Raw genomic sequence first — 21,910 nt, 5'->3', positions numbered from 1 at the left:
TCAAGCCTTGAGCATAGTTTATGGGGTGCACAGTAGTAGGTATATCCTGGCTTGCTTGCATGTAGACTTCGTCAAACGTCTTTTATATTATGTATACGACATATGTCAAGTATAGAAGCCCTGGTCTTATGCATTCTTTGATATCCCCCAGATCTAGTTGTATCTATTCTATAATCCATAATGCAGTTAAAATCCCCCATAATATTAAGTTCTCCAGTCCAATCTAATAGTTTGATGTTCAATTCATCAAAGATAGTAGGATCATCTATATTGCATCCATAGACCACGCATAAAACATATTTAGCGCTCTCAAAATGTATCTGAGCAATAGCCCATCTACCATTTTTGTCGCAAGATGTTTGTATTATCTCAGCCTTAAATCGTTTGTCCTTAAGTATAGCAACTCCTCTGACAGATTGTCCATAGGTTGAGCTGATGATGACATCGTATCCTAATTGATTAAGACGTTTTTTATCCTTCCCTGCGATATGAGTTTCAGATAGAAGAGCAACAAGAGGATTATGCTCTTTTAGTTCTTCTTTTATCAGAATTCGTTTGTTCTTGCTATTTAGCCCAGCAACGTTCCAGGCTAAGCATTTTATTTCATACATCTATAAAGCAGTTAAAGTAAAAGAAAAAAAGAAAAAGAAAGGTAAAGAGAAGAGGCAAAATTGAAACTTTGCATTTGAAGCTTATCTTATGTTGATCAAAATATTGTCCATAATAGTCACTTGTCCTCATGTATTGTGTTTTGCGAGTGCATTTAATGTACAAAGAAATTCCAATATCATTGTTTAAGTCCACCCCCTCAGCCTGCAAACTATTTTCTTTATTTTTATCTTCCCCCCCCTCGACCCCCCAGAGTGCGGAGAACACCCTCCCACCACCCCCTCCCCCCTAGCTCTCTCCCCAGCCGGGGGAGAACCATCCCTCAGCATCTGCTGCCGCTGGATGGGCAGCTGGCTGGCAGGTCAGCACCGGAGCCCCCCACCCTCTCTTCACTTAAACAGTCCATAAGTCCAATGAAAAGAAAATAAGTTTGATATTAGTCTAGTGTATTATGATGCGCATAACCTAAATGAAAATTGAAGAGTTGGACAATTGAAGCTAGATTTGCTTATACATAAATTCTTAATGGAAAAATAAAAAGTTTTTTTTTTTTTTTTGAACAGTGTCTCAATTTATGTTAGTTCTTAGTTTTTAGTATTAGTCTTGCTTGAGCCAGCAGTAATGTCAGCTAAGTACGCTTCTGCTTCCTTTGTATCCGTGAAGAAATAGGTACGACCCCCTTTTATTACCTTTAAACGTGCTGGTTCTTGAAGAAAGGCTTGGCCGCCACTGGATTTAATTGGATCTATCAATTTGCGCAGCAGCCACCGTCTGTCCATAGTTTCCTTACTGAGATCGGAATGAACAAAAATTGAGATCTCACCAATGATTACCGGGGTGTTAGGGCGGGCTCTCTGCCAAATAGCCTGGCGAAGTAAGAACTTGCCGAAAAAAACCAAGAAGGGACGTGGAAATTGGCCCCCTCTGTATTAGAGGAAGACGGTGTGCTCTCTGAATTTGTGTGTCCCAGTCCAAATCCGCTAGGTCAGGGAAAGCTTTCTGAAACAGCCCCACTAAGTAGGCCCTCGGATCAGATCCTTCTGTCCCCTCCGGTATGCCGAAAAGTCTTAGATTTGAGCGTCTCTGTCGGTTCTCCAAATCTTCAACTTTTTGTTGTAAGGTCGCAAGCTGTGTTTCATGTTTGTCGGATGAGGATGTTGTTTTGGCACTTGTTTTTTCCAGTTCGACTACCCTTTGCTGTAGTTCCACAATATCTTGTGAGACTCCCCCAAATTTTCCAGTCAGTTCTTGTAGGGCTAATTGTACCTTATTATTATCTTCTCTCAGCTGTAGATAGTGTTCCTGAGCCTCAGCCCGTTGATTGCCTAATAATTGCAGTATTATATCCAGTGGGGAGGCATCGGTTGGTTCTCGTCTAGAATTTGATTCCTCTTCAGGAACAGTTGTATGGCTATTATTCTCCAAAATATTGTGAGGAGATGAGAGTTCATAAGAGGAATCCACAAGAGAGGTAGGAAGAATAGCATTCGTTGTAGTAGTTGTATCTGTTGTAGCCAAGAAAAGTATTTGCGATTCAGATGTCTCATCCTCTATTACTGCCGTATCTATGGTAAGGTCGTGTGACTCGTGCAGCATTGATGATGATGGCATTTGTTCAGAAAGATTATCTAATGACGTGCTGGGTGGCGTATTGAATGATTTAGGTGGGGTAGTTGAGGGGCCGTTTTCCCCATTGTTAGTATCACTAGTATTTCTCTGTGTCATTTTGTTAGACAATAGTTCTGTTGGGCTTGCCCCTGATAGTCTTTGTGTCATGTTTTTTACTAGACCTTTTGCCACAATCCATCTTCTTAGCGGGCTTTTGTCCTGCAGAGCTTTTATCGAGATCTGGCTATTATTGGTAATAGGTCTATTTATCAGTAAGCCAGATTTGACACATTTTTTTGCCTTAGATTTGTTTTTTTGTTTGCGTCCTTTCTTTGTTCTTATTTTTGTAGCTATACCGGTATTATTCTCCTTCTCCCCTATCTCGTCTTCTGTTTCTGCATCGCAATCTTCAAAAGAGCCTTGTTCAGTGGAATCCGTCAGCTCTGTTGCCAAATCTGCCGCTAGCCCGCCATCAGCTGATTCCGTTATAGGAGCCATAGCCATAGTTCCTAAATCTGTGTTAGTTGTTAAGCCTGTTATATCGATATTCACCCCACCAGAGGTATTTTGGACATCCGTACTCTGGTTAAAGCCTGGTTTGTTTAATGTTTCTATTTCTGTTGCTATTGTCATATCAGTGTCTTGGACCCCATTTAAGGTAGTTAGTTCCCCATTCATTGCTGTCCGAGATACATTTATCAGATCTCCCCCGTCTGCCCTTTCTTTTGTCATTACATTATCTTTAGCAATGGTTTTAACAGATGTCTGCCCCGTTTGCCCAATCTTTTTCATACTCTCCATTAAAGGAGTATTAGGCTTTTTCTGTACCTGCTTTATGGTGTTGCCGCTTTCCTGTCGTTGTCCTCCCATCAGGTCTGAGACCTCAGTCGTCTCCGCGGATTCAGCAAGGGCGGCAAGTTTTGTTTTTTTCTTTTTCTCTCCTTTCTTGTTGGCAGTTGGGGCAATTGGGGCGATTGAAGCAGTTGAGACAGCAAGGATGGGCGCCCCCCGTAGAGTATTTTCTGACGTGCCCGGGGTCTGTAAGATTAAAGGAGCCGCTGGCGCCGCTGCTGCTGTGACTGTTATCGGGTTTGGCAGGTTTGGCTGGGTTAGCGGTACCTGCACGGCGGGGGAGGAGGAGGCACCGAATTGCCCGCTGTGTTTTTACTGTTCCTCGTAACTCTGGGAAGATTCACCTCTTTTATTTGCACTTTCTTTGGAACCTTTTTTATTAGCCCTTCAATCTCAAATTCAGATTATACCTTTTAAATCAGGACTCCAAGAACTAAAAATAACAGCATACGCTGATGACATAGCGGTTTACACAGAAGATGTTGTAGAGGCCCAAAAAGGAATAATTTTAGAAGCAGAGAAATATGGCAAGGTAGCGGGCTATAAATTAAATTTACAAAAATCGCAAATAATAGTCAACTATATCCCACCTGTGATAGTGCCTGAGATATGCAAAATAGCCACTTACCTTGGGGTAAGAATAACGGCTAAGGTACAAGATATCAACAAAATAAATTATAATGAATTATTTAAATCCACCAGCTTACTATTAAAAAATGGCACAGATTACCTCTAAATATAATTGGTAGAATTAACCTAATAAAAATTAAGATACTACCCAAATATGTATACCTATTTCGATCTATACCATTAGCGTTAAGCAACCAGTTTTTTAAGAAACTTGATGGAATATTTAGCAGTTTTATATGGGGGTATAAAAAAGCGAGATCACTAAATTTTATGAAAAATGACATATACGAAGGAGGGCTTAATTTTCCTGATTTCAAATTATATTTTTGGTCTGCTTTCATCAACCGCTTACGTTCCCTACTCAATGAAGGAAGGGCTTTATTTTTTCATCACTTTATGCTGAAATCTGACTCAAATCTATTTTTATTTAGAACTAATGATCCTAATTATTACAAAAGGGTTAAATTTAAGACAGCCAGAGATATAACAAAGATATGGGGCAATATCCTCTCTTTTTGTAATACCAACTTTTTCCACTCAAAATTGCCGCTATGGGGAAACCCTGGTCTCCCAAATATTTTCAACGATAACACTGTCCGTGGATGGTCCAGATTAGGCATTACTACCCTAGGGGACCTATATAATACACAGGGCCTTATGGATTTCAATACTCTTAAACAATTATACAATCTATCTGAAAATATGAGTTACAAATTTCTACAAATACATGATTATCTGATTAACAAAAAATAAGTCTTGGAAGTCTCTGAATGTGACATCTGGATCTGCCTACACTCATTAAAAAATAAATCTGTTATAAGTGAGGCATATAGAACCCTTATTGCTATTAAATCTAATGATTGCAGTAAGCTTGCTGACAAATGGAGTAGAATATTGGGATCAAATATAACTTCTAAACAGATAAAAAGCTCCCTTACGAATATCAACAAACGAGTACGATCATCCAGCTTAAGACTTCAACAATTTAGAACAACATGTATGCTATACTACACCCCGAACGAATCTCTAAATGGTCCCCCAATAATACCTATAGTGATCGTACTAAATGCCCTAAATGCTCTACTGAAGCAGCAGATCTGGTACATATGTTGTTCTCATGCCCGAATTTGAAGACTTTCTGGTGAGATATTAAAAAAGTTCTGAATATGAAGCAAAATTCAGATGCCCACGCCTACGGCCACTTCGGTCTTATTAGATATCTATCCAGCTCCACTCCCACATGCTGCTCTGAATACAATACTAATATCTTGTGCTAAACTAACTCTGGCAAGAGCCTGGATTAGTCCAGAAACACCAAAGGTCTGGGATTGGTGGGCATTGGTAATTGAAATACACTCAATGGAGCTTGCTTTAGCAAACATTAGGGGCATAAGGGCAATGAAAAAATATGAAAAAAATTGGGGAACTTTTATTGAACGTTGATGTTATACTTACGAAAGACTTTGATATCTGATATCGGTTAATTACTATCGCTTTTTGAGACTGTTAATGAGAAATTGCTCTTTTTCTATTGTCTTTGCCCTCATTTCTTTCTTGTCTTCTTCTCTTTTTTTCCGCTTTCTTTTCCCTTTTTTTTTTTCATCCGCCGGATTGACCTGATTTTGTATACGTTATGTACGATAATCATTATATATATGTATTGTGTTTTATGTATTATCACTACCTTTTTTGGATCTGTTTTTTGTTCTCTTCGTCAGCCTGTTAACAATAAAAAAATAAAAAAAAAAAAGGAGTGTAGAAAGCTAAATCTTGCTATAATGGGGTTCTAGTTGAGCTTATATGACCACATTTTACACAACAAATTTGCCACACTGCCTGGTGATTTCTACCCTCTTTCTCAGCTAGCTTTTATCTGGATTTGGGATTAACTTTCCACTATCCTTGAGTACTGCCTACAGCCGGTGGTGTGGCTAGATGGGCCGGGATGGTTGAGCATAAGGATGGATGGCTCGATCACCGATATTGACACTCTGATGTTGATGGTGTACTTAAAACACCCTGAAAGTGCTCCACATGCCCGTTGTATGTCTCCATTCCTGTGTTACTAAACAATCTTTAAATGTCAATTAAAAAAACGTTCCCAATATAATTCTGAAGTTCAATTATCCATTTTATTGTTTTAAACTGTGAAGTGCATCTTCTAAATTCACTCACCTGTAATTTTGCGCATAACTACCCAAGAAGCTGAAGCTAAATGAAAACATACTGAACTAAAAAACTAAGTAGCTACTTTAGTTGTGCGCATTAACATTCTTCTCCCCCGCCCCAATGTCTTCGGCTCAGGCCTTTTAATCAGGTGTAGGCCTTTAATGACCTGTAAAGCCCACTACGGTGGGCTTTACAGCTATATTAATACAAATGTTACTTCATTTGTTAAGCTCCCGTTAAGAAATCACAGGGGAGATTTGGTCTCCACACAAATTGGACTACTGCACCGGCCAAGGTACAGTATTGGTAAGGAAAATTGCTGGCGTTATGAAAGAGAGGACTCCTCAAAGCACATCATAACAGTAACATTCACCAACGATGAAGTGGAAGGGAGAAGGGATTTGTATGGATTTAAACAAGAGCATACGCATAATGTAGGCAATAGGCACAATTTCAGAAATAGAGGGATTGAGAGCTATTGTAATAAGGTGCCTGGGCAACCTGCAGCGAGTACAATTTTGGTTTGGAATATTCCTGGTTTTAGTACGTTGAGAATTTCAATTGTCTGTAAATGCACTTAATGATTAACATCTCTTTATTAATTTTTGACATATGACTTACACTACTATCCACCTACATCTGTAAATGCACTTTAGAGGAGTATTCCATATTTATGTTGCAAGAAACTTGGCTCTGGGAGCCCCTCATTTGAAGGGTTTGTTGTTAGTTGGGTGCCATATCCTCTTCCACAGAAGGTCGGGCCTCAGGAGGACAGCTAACATTGGTCTCAGTCCTTAGTACCAAAAAGTTCACCGTATTAGAGACTTCCTGTATCCGTTTTCTAGCTTTTTATAATTCAATTAGCACATGACTAAAGAACTAAATGTGTAAATTGATTTTAGTTGGAGATTTCATTTTAAAATTGCCACATTTTTCTCTTGATGACTGTTTACAGGATGCCTTGTGTTGTTATGAGATCCCATTTTTGTGTAGTCTCTGTGTGTGAAACCCTATATTAAAGCCAAGGATTTTACATCGTCCTTATGCAGTATAGTTAGATCAAATTGAATGGCCATTTTGCAAATGACAGCCCCGCATCTACTATATTTAGATATGATTGGAATAAAGCACATATAGATTATATCGTTGTTTCAATGGAACATTTTTCTGTAGCAGCAAACCTTTAAGTTATTGATCTGGGGGTAAGTGCTCATTATGTCATGGAGCTAGTGTTTAATCAAACTTTCAATCTCAGTTGAGACTTACACTTGTTTTTACCAGCTGTCTACCAGCATACAGGTGGAAAGCCACTTCGAGGAAGGAAAGGTTGAGACATCTGACACATCACCAACTCAGCACCTATGATTGAAGTAAACCAATCTAGGGTGTGAGTGAGGGGTGCTCAGTGTCAAGTGAATGTTGGGTAGTAGAGTTAGGAATCTACCCTGGAAATTGTGCTTGTCAGGAGGTCACACCTTCATTTCTACATGGAATTGGGCAGGTTAGGGTGTCCCTGTAATATGTGCTGTACACAATGTGGTCTTCAGGAATGCTGCATATGGCTGTGTCTGAACTGGGGTGGCGAAGTGAGCTAAAGAATGGTGATGGATTCAACCCAGATCTGTGACTGGGGGCGAGTGTCTGAAAAGTTTCAGTGCTCCGTCCATCATCTCCTTGTGTTTGCCTTCAGTTGGCAAGGTATGCCCTGACGTGGGTCCCTCGCACACTTTGCCACTGGATTCAAGCTAGCCTGGCTGATGAGGGGTGTTACAGAATGCTTGTTTCCGGTCCAGGGACGACCTGGATTGACAGTTCAGGCTGGATTGTTTCCATGAGGCACAGGGTCAAGACTGATTTGCACTGGGGTGGTGATTTGAGCTTAAGAACGATGATGGATTCAACCCAGATCTGTGACTGGGGGTGAGTGTCTAAAAAGTTTCAGCGCTCTCTGTCCACCATCTCCTTGTGTTTGTTTTGCACATGTTGTGGTAGCTTTACAGGACCTCTGCTAGAGCTCAAATCATCTTATATACTGGATAGTATGTTGCTGCTCATCAGAATTGCTCCAAAGGCAAGTTGACTTTTTAATTTAGGGTCTGTTGTGTGATCAACCTAGGTCTAGGTGGATGTCACCTTTTCACACATGAAAAAGAAATGGAACATGTTAGTAGCTAGGTACTTATTAATTTCTAGGACATCATAACAGCACTTCATCCAAGTGTTAGAAGCTCCCTTTGGTACATTTTGGAGCCCACTCGGCTGAGCATCCCTGTCTCTAATAAGAAGGTTGATAAACCAGCAGTGATCCTGGCGACAGAGGGGCATACACATTCATGTGACTGACAAATTGTGCGCATTTCAGTGGAAACTATGGCAGCCCTGTAGCCTACTTTCATACTGCCTCATAGAACCCTGAACAGTACATTGGGAAGAAATGGCACTTTGGCTAAGGAGGCCTCCTCATGCAGACGGGATCACTAATTAATCATCCTCTGCTTTCGCCAAGCTATAGATGTGGGAGCAACCGTCGGTTCTCTCATTGCACCTGGTCTCTGCTAGAGTATATGTAGATCAGTACTTCTTTTTCCTTCTCTATAACTTTGCCTAAAAAAATGTCCCTTAAACAGTAACATTGTCCTTTAAAGAGCAAAAATACTTACACGTTCTGATATTATATGTAAACATATCCCTCACTCCTAAAACAATGGTGTGACTGGTGGCCCTTGATTTTCACAATTCTTTGGGGTGAAATGCTACCTATTTATAACATAAACAACAATGGCTGTCAAAAGAATAGTAGGCAAATATCTATATCACCTTTTTCCAACATGGAACATCTCTTCATACTCTGGTGTCCGTTAATCATCACATCCCTACGAGAAGGCATTTGTCCAGACTCGCTGAACAGAATCATGATTTGTCTACTAAACATTCCTCTGGCAGATCCCCTCTTAACTTTCCAACTACAGACCAGCCACTAATCTCCCATGGATTGGTAAAGTTATTGAGAAATTTACATCAGTTAGAATTCACATTATTATAGATGTGAAAAAAGAATTAACTTCATTCAGTCTGACTTCCGCAAGGGCTCCGGGCCGAAACTTCCATGTTAAAAATTCTTCAAGACATTCATTCTATTTTTGAATAATGGGAAGCCTCCCTGCCTGCTGATCTTGGTCAACATTTCATCGACCTTTGACACCATAGGCCAGCAGAAGCTTATTTACACCCTGGAAAATTGCTGATGCTTCAAAGGAACAATTCTTAGGTGGCTCAAATCTTTATTGGATCATTGCAGTTACCTGGTGTGAGTCAACATTTTTCTTCTAACCCCGATTTAATCTTCTGTGAAAATCTGAAAGGGTCAATCCTCACGCCAACTCTAATTTATACATAGAACTACTAAGAGATATAATTGAGAATTCTGGTGCTGCAATCCATCAATGTGGTACGCCCACTGCATTTTACATGAAAATCTTGTCCTTCACTGACATCTGCATCCTAAAAACTTGCCTCCCCAACCTCTGCAATTTATCCTTTTCCGTCACCGACAAAAATTTAAATATGACCATGCTTGGCTTTTAAAACTTCGGTTGGTCGATTTCACATCCACGATTACCATCAAAGGGAAATCTCTCAGCATCTTGATAAACACACATTTCTCTATGTCCAAGTACATCAAACACACACTAAACTCAACAAGAGCTACTCTCTTCTTGAAAAAACTAAAGTTCCCTGCATCAGCCTAAAGACTTTCGACCAGTCATCCAATCTCTTTTTATGTCATGACTAGATTACTGAAACTCCATTCTGACAGGCAGAAACAAGTTTACCATGGCACCAGTTAATGCACTGGTGAATTCCACTGCAGACTCATGTGGCCAGTACAAAAAAATGTGATCACATCACCCCGATCTATTGTAAGCTACATTGGCTGCTGCATGCAGAAGCAAAAATGATATTCAAGTTTACCTGTATCATCTTCAATAAAATATCAGGTGGTAGAAAGAAGTTGAGGAGCAGAGTTTTCAGGCTCGTATCAAAAAGCATCAGATGACACTGGGCTGCTCCCCAGTCTCTATGCTTCATACAAACAGACCTTCAACAATTCAGCAAAAATCTAAAGATCTACCTATTTAGTCTTTATCTTGACATGCAACTGCTACTGTCCCTTTTCTCCCTCTGGCCATGAACCCAAACCCCTCCTCTCGCCTCCTCCTTCCATACCCACCTCTCTATCAATTGTAGCTACTATTCTGTGCTTCTTTTCATGGTTTAATTCGCCTAATTATACTCCCTCTTTTTTAATCTTCCTTCCTATTCCCCCTTTCACCACCCTGTAACCGTTTACTCCACCTTCCCTTATTTTTAGTTTCTTTTACTTCCGCTGCCATTTCCATTCCAAATTACTTCAATCTGCCTGGTTTTCATACCTTGATCTCAATATTTGCTCCTTTGTTTCCACCCCTGTTTCCATCAAGCTGTCTCCTATGATTTTTCATCTTTTCTACACCTCATTATTTTCCCTCCTCTTCCTCTCCCTCAATGTATACCGGGCCTGATTACGGGTTTGCCACACCTTTTGGCCCGCCACTACTGTGCCTACAGGAAGACCGCCAAGTCTGTAGTCTGTACACCTGCCGGATTACAACTTAAATCCAGGACAGAGGATGGTGCTGCAGCAGTCTCATGGTGGTGGTCTGTTAGGCTCATAGGAGAGCCTAACATGCAGACCGAAGCCATGACAGCATCTGCAGCATGATCCTGCACGATGTGGCATGCATCATGTTGTGCATGCCACACTGTGCAAGAACGGGGTTGCAATTCCAGGGGCCATAACATGTGCCCCCCTGAATTAAGCCCCAGGACCGGCACTTAGCTGTCTCTCCACCACTCTGGGCAGTGAATAGGCAACTCATAATATGCTCGGCGGTGCTTCAGTGGCACGGCCAGCATATTACTGTTCCTTACCGCTGAGGTATCCTCAATCCCCGCAAATGTAGCAATCCTGTGGCAGTTCGAACGCTCGTTGAAAACTGTAGTGGGCCCTCTGTAGCGGTGGTGGTTCGACCACCACCATAAGTACGGCAGTTACTCGTAATTGGGCCCTCTGTCAGTTTGGATATTTTAGCTCATCTCATCCTACGAATAAATGGTTTGCTTAAGTTTTTAGTTGCTGGTGCTTTCCTGTTCTCTGCGATTACTTGATCTTTATAGTTGTCTTACTGTAAAGTCCACTGATACTCAGCCGAGTACAGTCCAGCTGCATACAAATTTGAAAAAAACAGTAACACAATATTGAGACCTAACTTCTTATGCCATATGATCAAGGATTTTTCCCGTACATTTTGGAAAGTAAAAGTTACACATTTTATAATTGTGCTGTAATTCATGCTGATTACATTGGTGTCAGATGAACCAAGTGGAATGCTACTATACAATGTAAAATTCTAACTAGTGGTAGTACCCATTCGTGTTGAAAGGTAACATATAAAATACTCCCCTCCCATTGACCTGATCACCAACATCTTCCAATGTCTCAGTTGGCTTACTCTTTCCATTAATTATAATACATTTTGAGTATTAATTATAATGGAGTGTACGTGCCAATTTTCACATTTCCGATTTCTAAAACATGCTAGTGTTCACAAACAATGCATATGATTTATTCTCACTCTCAAAAAATATCCTATGAGTGTTCTCTATATACTGTGTTTCGAATGAAGAGATTGCAAGCATGGAGAAATCCAACTTAAGCAGTACGTTTTTTTATTATTAGCTATGCCTACAAGAACACCTTTTGTGTATCCCATCTATTACGGTCTTACAGAATCTGCTAATATAATTTAATAAACTTGGTTTCACAGAGAACCTCTTATCTTTCCATTATGTGGATCCTGAAATCACTCAATGTTCACCATTGCTTTTGTTCCAGCCTATGCTCTAGGTTTGTTTGCCAGTGATCTCTAAATGTATGCTGTAGCTTGAGAACCACAACAAATGTCGATTAGTCCTTAATTAGTGTTAATTCTGTCCATATGACGTAAAGCAGCTAAGTTTAAGTACTAATTGATAAAACTATGGAAGTCTTGCTCAATCGTGTCTTAAAAGTTAACAGCCTTCCAGAGAAGCGCAGGTCCTGGCCCATTAATAGCATAGCATGTGTTGGGATGTGTTATTAAAACCAATTGTAGGATGGTTTCCGACCGCTGCACAAGCTCCCATAGGGAAATGGGATGGTGCGGTTGCGTTGTAATAGGGTGTTCAGAACCACCGACCTACGGTAGATCGGTTCCCAAACTGAAACAGTGTCGGGCGGACTCAAGCCTGCCCGGTATAGTAATTAAGGCCTTGGTATCTAAGGCCCGAGAAACTGATGCACAATTGGATGCTGAAAATAACTGTAAGTGTGGATTACGGTTCCAAAATGTAGTGTTCATCTTTTAATAGATTGTCTTCATTTTTATAGGACTCGTTGTTGATTTTAAAACCGCTTTTTAGGAAATATAATATAAACCTCCGTAACGAAGCACTAGCACTTTTGGTGAATATAGAATTTTTAGATGTTGCATGTGCCCTAGCAGAATTGTTAAAAGTAAGCTTAGGCTAGCATTGCGAGGATTGTAATTCTAAACCATGTTAGGTGGGCCGTTGTTGTATGATAGCGTTAAAGTGCAAAGATTGGATATAGTGATGCATGCGGACTCCAGTCTTGCTTGTAGTGGCAGAATCTGTTGGGTCTTACCACTAGGCTAGGCTTGAAATCTTGATCGGTTTAGAGGGGGTGGGGGGCGCTTGAAGGGTCAGAGTCTTTTAATGTATAATTTTAAAGTGTATGATTGTGATCATCGTTTTAAAGACAAGTGTCTACACATTAATACACGTGAACTTATTTAATTTTTCAGCATTGATGGAAATAATATTTGCTTACTTAAAAATGCATTGTTTGACACACATTTTTCCCAAACGTCCTTTGAGATAACCAGAAACAATCTGAAATATTGCATTTAAATTCTGTGTGTTTTTTATCCTTTTCTCAATGTTATTTAATATGCCCTGTCATTCCCCAGCACATCCCTGGGCGAAACCTCCCCAACATGTCTTTTGTTCTTAAAATCGTGCTCTTTTATATAATATTCTCCCAAAAATTACAAACGTCAACCATGGGGTCTTCACCCAAAGCATTAACAGCCTGGGATCAGGCGACTCAAAGACAGATTGCTAAAAGAAATTCCATGGGTGACTTTGATATACTTTATGTAATTAAATAAACATACTCTCTGATGTCTACGTTGTAATCTAGTCACCCTGTTTCCTAAAGTCTGTTCAGTTTTTCTAGTCATTTTTCATGTAGAGTATTTTAATTGTAGTCAGTGAGGGAAACGAGGCATAACAATACACAAATCAGTTATGTCAGCTTCCAGATTGCACACTCAACAACGTAGCATCCAGACCTCGCTCCTCTCCAAATTGTCTTTAACACATCAAGTTAAAAAAATCCTTCTCAGTCATCATTTTTCCATATCTAGCACTTTTCTATTCTTGCCGCTTGCCAGGTACCTACTTTTATGCGCACTGGCTTGCTCCCTGGTTAGAACACACTCTTTTCTTTTGTGTACTGCACCACTGTAGAGCGTGTCAATGAGAGGCTGTTAATACAGTATTGGGTCTCACACGAGAATATTCGACTGGACAACGCTGAATATTATTTCATGCTATTGCTGGGCTGATTGTCACTTGCTTGTCAACTTATCCCAGATGGGTTTTTATCCTCCTTGAGAAGAGTCTACCAAGCTAGGCGCAAGCTTACTTCACCTAATTTTCTGTACTGTGAGAGCAATGTCAGAGGTGTACACTAAGAAAACTATACTGTAGTGAAGCAGGCAGGCTTTAACATTCAAATTACTATGAGACATAATTAGTACAAATATATAATGATACCTTCCTCTAAAAGGGACCCAGTCTTGGGAAATACTTTATTGCTATGTTTTATTAAACCTTATTCATTCTTTAAACATAAATATTCATTCATATAGCATTTCATTTTCAAGTGACCAACCTAAATGTCATCCACACCGACAACCCATACCAGCTGTTGCCTACAAACTCACTTAGGCTTCGCTGCAGTACCACACCATGAAATAAGTCTTGTCTTACCAGTCCCTACAAATGGCAGGGTAATGTCGGCCAATATTTAAAAGCTACGCCTCGAAAGGTATCCAGAAATCCACGTGTTGTGACGTCTGAGCAATTTCTTTAAAGTTTTAGTCCTCAAGCTCATGGTTGATTTGATGCATGAGTTCACATTCCAAGCTAAATAGCATACGTGGCTTGGGGGGAAAAGTGCACTGTTTCCCATTGCAGGTATCCTGGGGTTAACGGATTCATACTTTAAATTGAAGTAAATAAATTACATTTAATCCTGGCTTTGGCTTGTAGCCAATGCTTTGACTTCCTGCTGACACAAAGTCTCTTTTCCCAAACAATTGCGTCAAGTTGAACCCTGGCCTTCTGTGCATTCTACAGAATGGCAAGTAGTTTTTGCCATATCAAGTGATAGATGGTGCCCGGCATTGTGAATCCGCTGTGTCTGCTGGTTGACAGCAAACGGCTTATATATCTGCACCACATTATTAGGCCAGCACACAGTCTTCCACAACTGTTTCCATCTGAGACTGTCAGAAAATTAACTCCTATGCAGCTGTAGCAAGATTGAGAATACAGAATTTCCCACAGGTAATTCAGTCAACATTGAAAGAGGTCCATGCATCGCTGAAGAGTGGCATTTTAAGCCGCACGTAACTTGATGGGTCATCTACCCAGCGATGCAGAAGTGCCCTTGAATGAAATGCAATCACCGTTACTAGAAATCACAGTCAGGGAAGGCTGAATCTCTTGATGTGTTGAAATGCAACTGAAAATAAAGAGACAGCGTCCCTAGAGAAACAGGACATCTTTACGCAGGAATGCAAGGACTGTAGTGGTTCCTATGTGTTGCATTTAAAAGATCCATATGAAAGTGGGTCAGGGCAAATAATTTGGGTATGGAAAATGTGGCAATTTGCATGGTGAACTAGCCAGGTCTCCAAAAAGCCATTTGCTCTCTTGAGCTCAAGAACTAAGCTTCCATGTCCTTTGATTTGTCTTTCCTTTTGCAGGGCCAACACAGGAAGAATTCCTTGGATTTGGGCAGATGGTATGGAAGGGGGAAAGGAGAGACCTTCCTGGATATGGCAGTTCATCCCATACACAACTAGCTTGCTCACTCCCGCCATGTACAGACATGCGCTCTGTGGCTTCCACTAAACAACGCATGCCATTATAACACACACCTGCCTTCACTAGTAGCTGTAGTGGGAGCCATAAGTCAAAGTTCACCTTGCAGCTTGTAATGAGTGCACGGCAAGAAACTTAATATAAACAACTTTCTGTGAAAATTCTTTAAAACATAATATAAAAACTGTAGTTGGTGCTACCATCTGCACTCGTTTTATACATCCAATGGCAAAATCCTGAAGCTCTTTATGAGACTTTATGGCGGGAGGGGACTCAAAAACAACTGTGTTTGATACACGTTTACATATCTTACGGTTATTGAGAGCATGGAACAGTCCACCCAGCTCGAATGGTGACGACAAAGACAAAACAAATTTAAAAAGGCCTCAGTCTGAAATAGTGGAACAACTGCACTCAGTAAACAAGGGTGAAACTGTAACTTTAAGGGTCTGTGAGTAGAGAACTAGTGCCTAACAGTAGGTGGGTCTGATATTCCTTACCTGCCGTCACATTTGATGTTTCTGTGTTTTTTTCTTGTCTTCTGCACAAGAGGAGCAGAAAATTGGATTGCAAATGATGCCTAGTGCCTAAAGTGTCTCTGTCTCTATCTATTTCACAGATCTCGATGAATGCGCTAGTAACCCCTGTGCCAACGGCGGCACCTGTGTGAATGACAATCAGCGCTTCGCCTGCCTGTGTCCCAGCGGCTGGTCTGGGGTTTACTGCCAAAGCTCTGTCTATCCCAGTGGGTGCTCCTATCCTCTCTCTACACATTCGTGCACATACATGTCACATGCAAACTAAGCAGCAGTAGGCACATTGCAATTGCACATACAGTCTCTGCTAGGATAGACAAGGTGTAGTCCTGAGTGGTGTGTTACTCTCATGTGGAGACACAATGAGGTATGCAACCATTCTGCCATTTTATGCCAGAATAAAATGCTTGGGAATTCCATCTTAATTCCTTATAACAAAGATAAGGAGGTAAATGGAGGATGCCTGGCCTACAGAGCAGTGGGGCAGTCCTTTACGTATTCCACCAAGAGACACACACTAAACCATGGCAGAACATATAATCGGCAGTTCTGCAACGAGGCTCTGTGTTTGTTATATTGATCACAGTCATCTATCTTGTTCATCCAGCGAGCAAGGAAATACAACTGGAAGAAATATGCGTAGCTCAAAGGATGTTTTTTTGGAAAGAAGATTAGGGAGGAGAAATTGTACTTGGAGCCTTTTATCATGGGTTTAATGACATATGACTAGGAAATGCACTTTAGAAGAGATTGGGAGGCAGTTTAATCCACAAATCTGTATCTCTCTTAAATATAATGACTTGACAAAGAGTAAATATAAAAGCCTTACTTTTTTTCATTCCTGAATGTCCTCACATTCTGCTTCTGAACGATACTACTAGGGTTACTTTAGCACAGTTATTTCAATTTGTTTGTTCTTTTTTTAAAGTCAGGGGCCGGATTCACAAAGATTTTGCTATGAGTAGTTGTGACTCTTGTAGTAGTCCTTTAGTTCAAGCAGGACTACAAGAAAGATTTACCGCAAAGTCTTTGTTAATTTGGCCCTAAAGATCAACCATTGGAGTGTCAGATCGTGTGTGACCGTGGACTACAGCCAGCGTAGGTGTAGATTGTTTCAGGATATTAGTTGACTTTTTCCCTTTATCCCCAGTGTCTCAGAAGAGTCACTACAAGGCAGTGCCTGAATCAGAGCTCCCTGTTCTGCAAGCAGTGTCTATGGGCTTACGATTAGCAAACAGTGAGTTTATGAATAAAATCAAGTGGAAAAAACTGAAGAACTGTGTTCTCTCTTGCAGCCGCGGCAACTAACTCACCGTTCAGTCGCCAGCCCCGCTGTGCCGAGTCAGGGGGATCCCGCCAGTGCACTTGTGACAGCGGCTTCCTGATCAAGGCTGGTGGCATCTGCCAAGGTAAGGCGGTAAGATAATGCGCCTTAGCGGGGTGCTGCCATCATTCTGTGGGAAGCAAGACAGGAAATCCCAGGCATCAAATATAGCAGTCACTGTGTTTGTTTTCAGGCTTGTTTTTTGTTTTCAAAAAGTTGTATTAAATAATTGAGTTAAATTACACATTATAATCATATACATAAACAGGGAGGCAAAGTACATCCTGTCATCTTAAAAATCATTAAATTATCCAAATAAATAGCTTGCAGTGCAATGCAGTCACAGTGCGTTGTTGGAATACATATCAATAGGAGAGCCCCACAATAAATTAATTCTGTTGATTCTAGATAAATTCGAAATAGGAGTAGAGTTTGTGGATCAGAGAGAGTCTGGGTCATCCATAAGGCATTGGCAAAACTCCGGTTTTACCAAATTGTGGTTCTCCCACCTGAGTTTAAGATGGGGAAAGTTCTTGGTTTCTAACTGTGGATCCTCATGCCCTGATGGCTTCACCATTAGAAAACCTTTACAAGCCACCCATCTACCACAAGGCTGCTAGTGTACAGCATTGAAAGGCCCATCCTATTAAGGGTGTGCCTTCTGACGCAGATTTTAAAGCACCTTGGACCAGGGCAAGGCAGATCAGAATTGAGTCCCCAATGCAGGGAGAAAACTTTGTGCAAGACTGTCTTAGATCCCAAAGAACAAGTTACTTACCTTCGGTAACACTCTTTCTGGTAGAGACTGTATCTAGCCGCAGATTCCTCACCTTTGGAATATTCCCCAGGCGTCAGACTGAATCAGGAATCTTCAGCAGCACCTCTGTGTGGCAGAAAGTAGTGCTGGTGAAGTGTTGCAAGATCAAATAACATGCTTGTTATGAAGGACCAACTTCCCCAATCATGGTTAGAAGCAGAAATTGGTTCTGATCTTTAAAAATAGCCCAGGAAGTTTCTCCAATCAGTTTCACAGACTGTACTGAAGATCTATGATAAGGTCTTGAAGACAACACATGACGAACGAATCAGATGCAATAATGTTTTCTTTCAATTCACTCTTAGTTTTCAGAAGAATCTGGGCTGTTATAGGTAGGTTTATCAATTAAATGTCCTGATCATCAAGCATGTGACCCTTAAGAAGAAACCTCTCTTTAAACTTTTGTTTATATGAAAAGTTTATACCAACAGAGGACTTGAGATACAAACATTGGACTGTGCTACGTGACATAGCAGTAGCAAATAGTCTTTTAAGTGGTTTACATTCCCTGTAGTCTAGTAATTTTGCTTGGGTTGGCTGCAGCCCTAACTGAGAGCAAACTAGTTATTGTTCTAGTTTTATTGCAGTTAGATGCGGGTTCTGTTTTTGCTCCTCTTTACTCCACGATCTTGCTGGCTGGCTAACTATTTCTTACGTATATGCTCCCTCTCTGTTCGGATTGGTGGTTACCACCCTTTTTAGCTGATGATGCAGCTCTCTTTCCGAGGGCCTGTCCCTCTTTTGGAAAGATTTGCCAGTTTCTGTGTAGAAAGGTGTTTGACCAGCAACAGAAGCAAAACCTTAAAGTTCTACAAATCCTTCACGTCTAATCTTGTATTGGAGCAAGTTCCTGTAGAAAGGGGTTACAGATTTGACTAGCTAGGAGTTCGAGTGAAGGGTGGTTCCCAAATATTACAGTCATACAGCCTAGAATACAGCTTTCTAAAGTATCTGTATCTAGAGAAATGATCCGGGAAAACTTCAGCTACATAAAGTTATCTGTTATTAAAACTTCTGTTCTTAGGTGATTGCTTAGTCTTTCCCAGGTGTTCCTTTATTTTGATCTTGAGCGTGATAGCATCATCCAGGTCCTCACCTGCACATAAACCAAACCGTATCTATCAAAGGGCTCCTAGAGGACAATCAAACCAAGCATCTTCCTTGATTCTTTATCTTCACTCATTGCTTTCTCATTCGAGTCTGTCTGACTTCTGAAAGTAAGAAGGTGTTACCCGGTGTTACCTGGGCTCAAAGAAAAGTATTGTAGTGGTTTACATACCAGTGGTGTGCAAGCATGAGTCTGACCGATTATCAAATTAGGTTTTTCCTGATAAAGAGTGATTGGGGCCTTGAACTGCGGTTATCGGGGTCAGTTGGCCATGTTATTTATTTATTTATTTATGTAGTTTGTAAAGCGCGCAGCTACCCCCGAGGGGGTGTCCCGGCGCTAGAACCTGAACCTCCGGAGGAGAAGAAAAGAGCAGGGAGGGAGTTAGCAGGAATAAATCAGAGTACAGAAAAGAGCCAAGTTTTGAGTCTGGCCCGGAAGATGGATTCAGAAGGGCAGAATCTAAGATCGATTGGCAGAGCGTTCCACAATTTTGCCGCGATAACGCTGAACCCTCTGCCGCCCATTCTGGTGAGTCTAAAGCGGGGAGAGATCAGAAGGCGGAGATCGTTGGATCTCAGGGATCTGATGGAGTGGGATATTGAGACTCGTTTTTTCAAATAATTGGGTCCGAGGTCATTGATGGCTCGGTAGGCAAGGGTAAGGATCTTGAACTGGATACGGCTGGCCACCGGTAGCCAGTGAAGCTTCTTACGATAGGCGGAGACTGACTGACGGTAGGGGATATTACCAATCAATCTGGCTGCCGCGTTCTGGACAATCTGAAGCCGGTCTATCAGATATTGAGGGGCACCAGCATAAAGACTGTTGGCATAGTCCAGGTGAGACGTAATGAGAGCATGGGTAACTGTTCGACGGGAGTCCAGAGGGAGATAGGGAAGTATCTTTTTGATCATGCGCAACTTCAGGAAGCAGGCAGAAGTAACTTTATTAACCTGAGTTTTGCATGAGAGGGAGTCGTCAAACTGAAATCCCAGGTTACGAGCAGAGTGAACGGGAGAGGGAGCAGGATCTCTTGAAAGGGACCCTATGTTTGAAAAGTGTCATAGTGGAATGTTATCAGTTGCATCCTTAATGAAGGACTAAGGAATTACATTTTTCTATATTCTGACTCCTGTGATTTCTGTAAAAATACTCACGTTTTCTCTGGACTTGCTAGTAACTTAAATTGACAGGCATTAATACCTATCAAGAAGACATATTGTTCTATAAATCTGTGTTCTATTTGATCTTGGATGTTAGCGTTTCTCTGCTTTTTCTATATTAGTCGAGACTATGGGGAAATACTTTGAGAGCACTGATACCTTATGGTTCCAATTATGGTCCGCTTCATTATATACATGAATAAAGTAGATAGATGGAGGGTAGAAGCAAGGAACGATCAGTCATAGATTCTTAAACATATAGAATAAAATGTAAGCATGCATTACCAGATTATTTCAACTGCCCTTACAACCTATATTAATTAGCCAATTTTTAGAGAAATCACAATGAAAATTACTTTGGTGTGAAAACTTTTTGTAACAAGGTTTTTTTGGGGGGTGCATATGTTAATGTTAATTTATAGAGCGCGTGTACGCCAGGTGGCTTCATGGCGCTAAAGGCTCCGAAAGCTGTCAGAGAGGAACATGAAAGCTAGCCCTGTGCAAATAGCCAGGTTTTCAGGGATTTCCTAAATTGCAAGAGATCTGTGCAAGACCGTATTTCCAGCAGGAGGGAGTTCCACAGTTTGGGGGCAAGGGTGGCAAATCTGCGGCCACCTTGACGGACCCGTTTAAACGCCGGAAGGGAAAGAAGTGAAAGATAGGCAGACCATTAATTGCGTAAACGGGTGTGCCTGAGTATCATACTGTTGATAAACACCGGGCTAATGCCATGCAGGGATTTAAAAATAAAGCACCCTGTTTTAAAAACACAGCGCTGGGAAATGGGTAGCCAATGTAGTTTCTTCAACAGAGGGGTTGCTGATTGCCATTTAGGTTGTCAAAAGACCAGTCGGGCTGCATGGTTCTGGACTATCTGCAATCGATAAGCAGGTAGTGTGGCATGCCTAAATACACAGAGTTGGCATAATCCAAGTGAGATAAGACAGTAGCTATTATGACCTGAATCAGAGCATCCTGAGTAAGAAAGCAGTGTATTTTCCTAATTTTACTCATTTTAAAAAAACACTTGGACACAATCGAGCCAACCTGGTTTTTCAATGAGAGGTCGCTGTCAAGAGATACTCCTAAGGTTTTAGCCGATGTAGAAGGAAGGGGAGAGGATCCAAGCTCAGGTGGCCAGTAATGTGGGCCCCAGTGTTTATGGCTGTCCCCGGTAAGGACGATCTCTGTCTTACCAGGATTTAATTTAAGATGGTTGTGATCCATCCAGCTTTGGATGTATAACATGGGGTCCTGGAAATCGGTGACAGAGCTATGCGAGACTGGATCAGGGGCGCCATATAAAGATTAAGCAGGTGTGGGGAAAGGGCCAAGGCCTGTGGGACCCCACAGATGGTCTTGCGTTGAGGTGCCAGAAAATGCCCCTGACAGACAGCCTGTGAGCGATCCTCTAAGAAAGAAGTGAGCCAGCGAGCTGCCGCCCCTTGGACACCAGCCTGTCTGACACGGTCTGCCAAGATAGTATGGTCGACCGTGTCAAAAGCTGCAGGGAGATCCAGCAGAACTAGTGCATGCGGGGAGCCTCCATCTGCGTTGTCCCGGAGAGTGTCCATGGCCGCAAGGAACACGGATTCGGTAGAGTGAGCTGGCTGGAAGCCAGCCTGAGGAGGATCCAGATATTTTGACTGTTCTAAAAAGTTGGAAAGACTTTTGGCTAAATGGCCCTCTAGAACCTTTTCCAAGAAAGGGAGGAGGGAAATTGGGCGATAGTTAGATAGAAGCGCGGGATCAGCTTTTTTCAGGAGGGGTACCACTACTGCTTTCTTAAAAGCGAACAGGACTATGCCAGATGTA

At 41.4% G+C, this 21,910-nt stretch overlaps 1 protein-coding gene across 2 annotated transcripts in view; it reads left to right on the top strand.

The window, feature by feature from the left end:
- Nucleotides 1–21,910, top strand: part of LOC147677618 (fibulin-7-like) — a 163,246-nt gene that overhangs the window by 98,761 nt on the left and 42,575 nt on the right. The window contains exons 4-5 of one of the 2 annotated variants that reach the window (XM_086945272.1): nucleotides 15,764–15,889; nucleotides 16,976–17,089. In XM_086945272.1, the coding sequence (XP_086801398.1) occupies nucleotides 15,764–15,889; nucleotides 16,976–17,089 (240 nt within the window). The remainder of the gene's footprint in view (nucleotides 1–15,763; nucleotides 15,890–16,975; nucleotides 17,090–21,910) is intronic. The other variant, XM_086945271.1, reaches the window with a different exon arrangement.

Source organism: Lissotriton vulgaris, chromosome 12 (assembly GCF_964263255.1).
Source record: "Lissotriton vulgaris chromosome 12, aLisVul1.2, whole genome shotgun sequence".
NCBI classification, from domain to species: Eukaryota; Metazoa; Chordata; class Amphibia; order Caudata; family Salamandridae; genus Lissotriton; species Lissotriton vulgaris.
The sequence above is the reverse complement of the archived record's forward strand: the minus strand, read 5'-3'. Positions and strand labels throughout refer to the sequence as shown.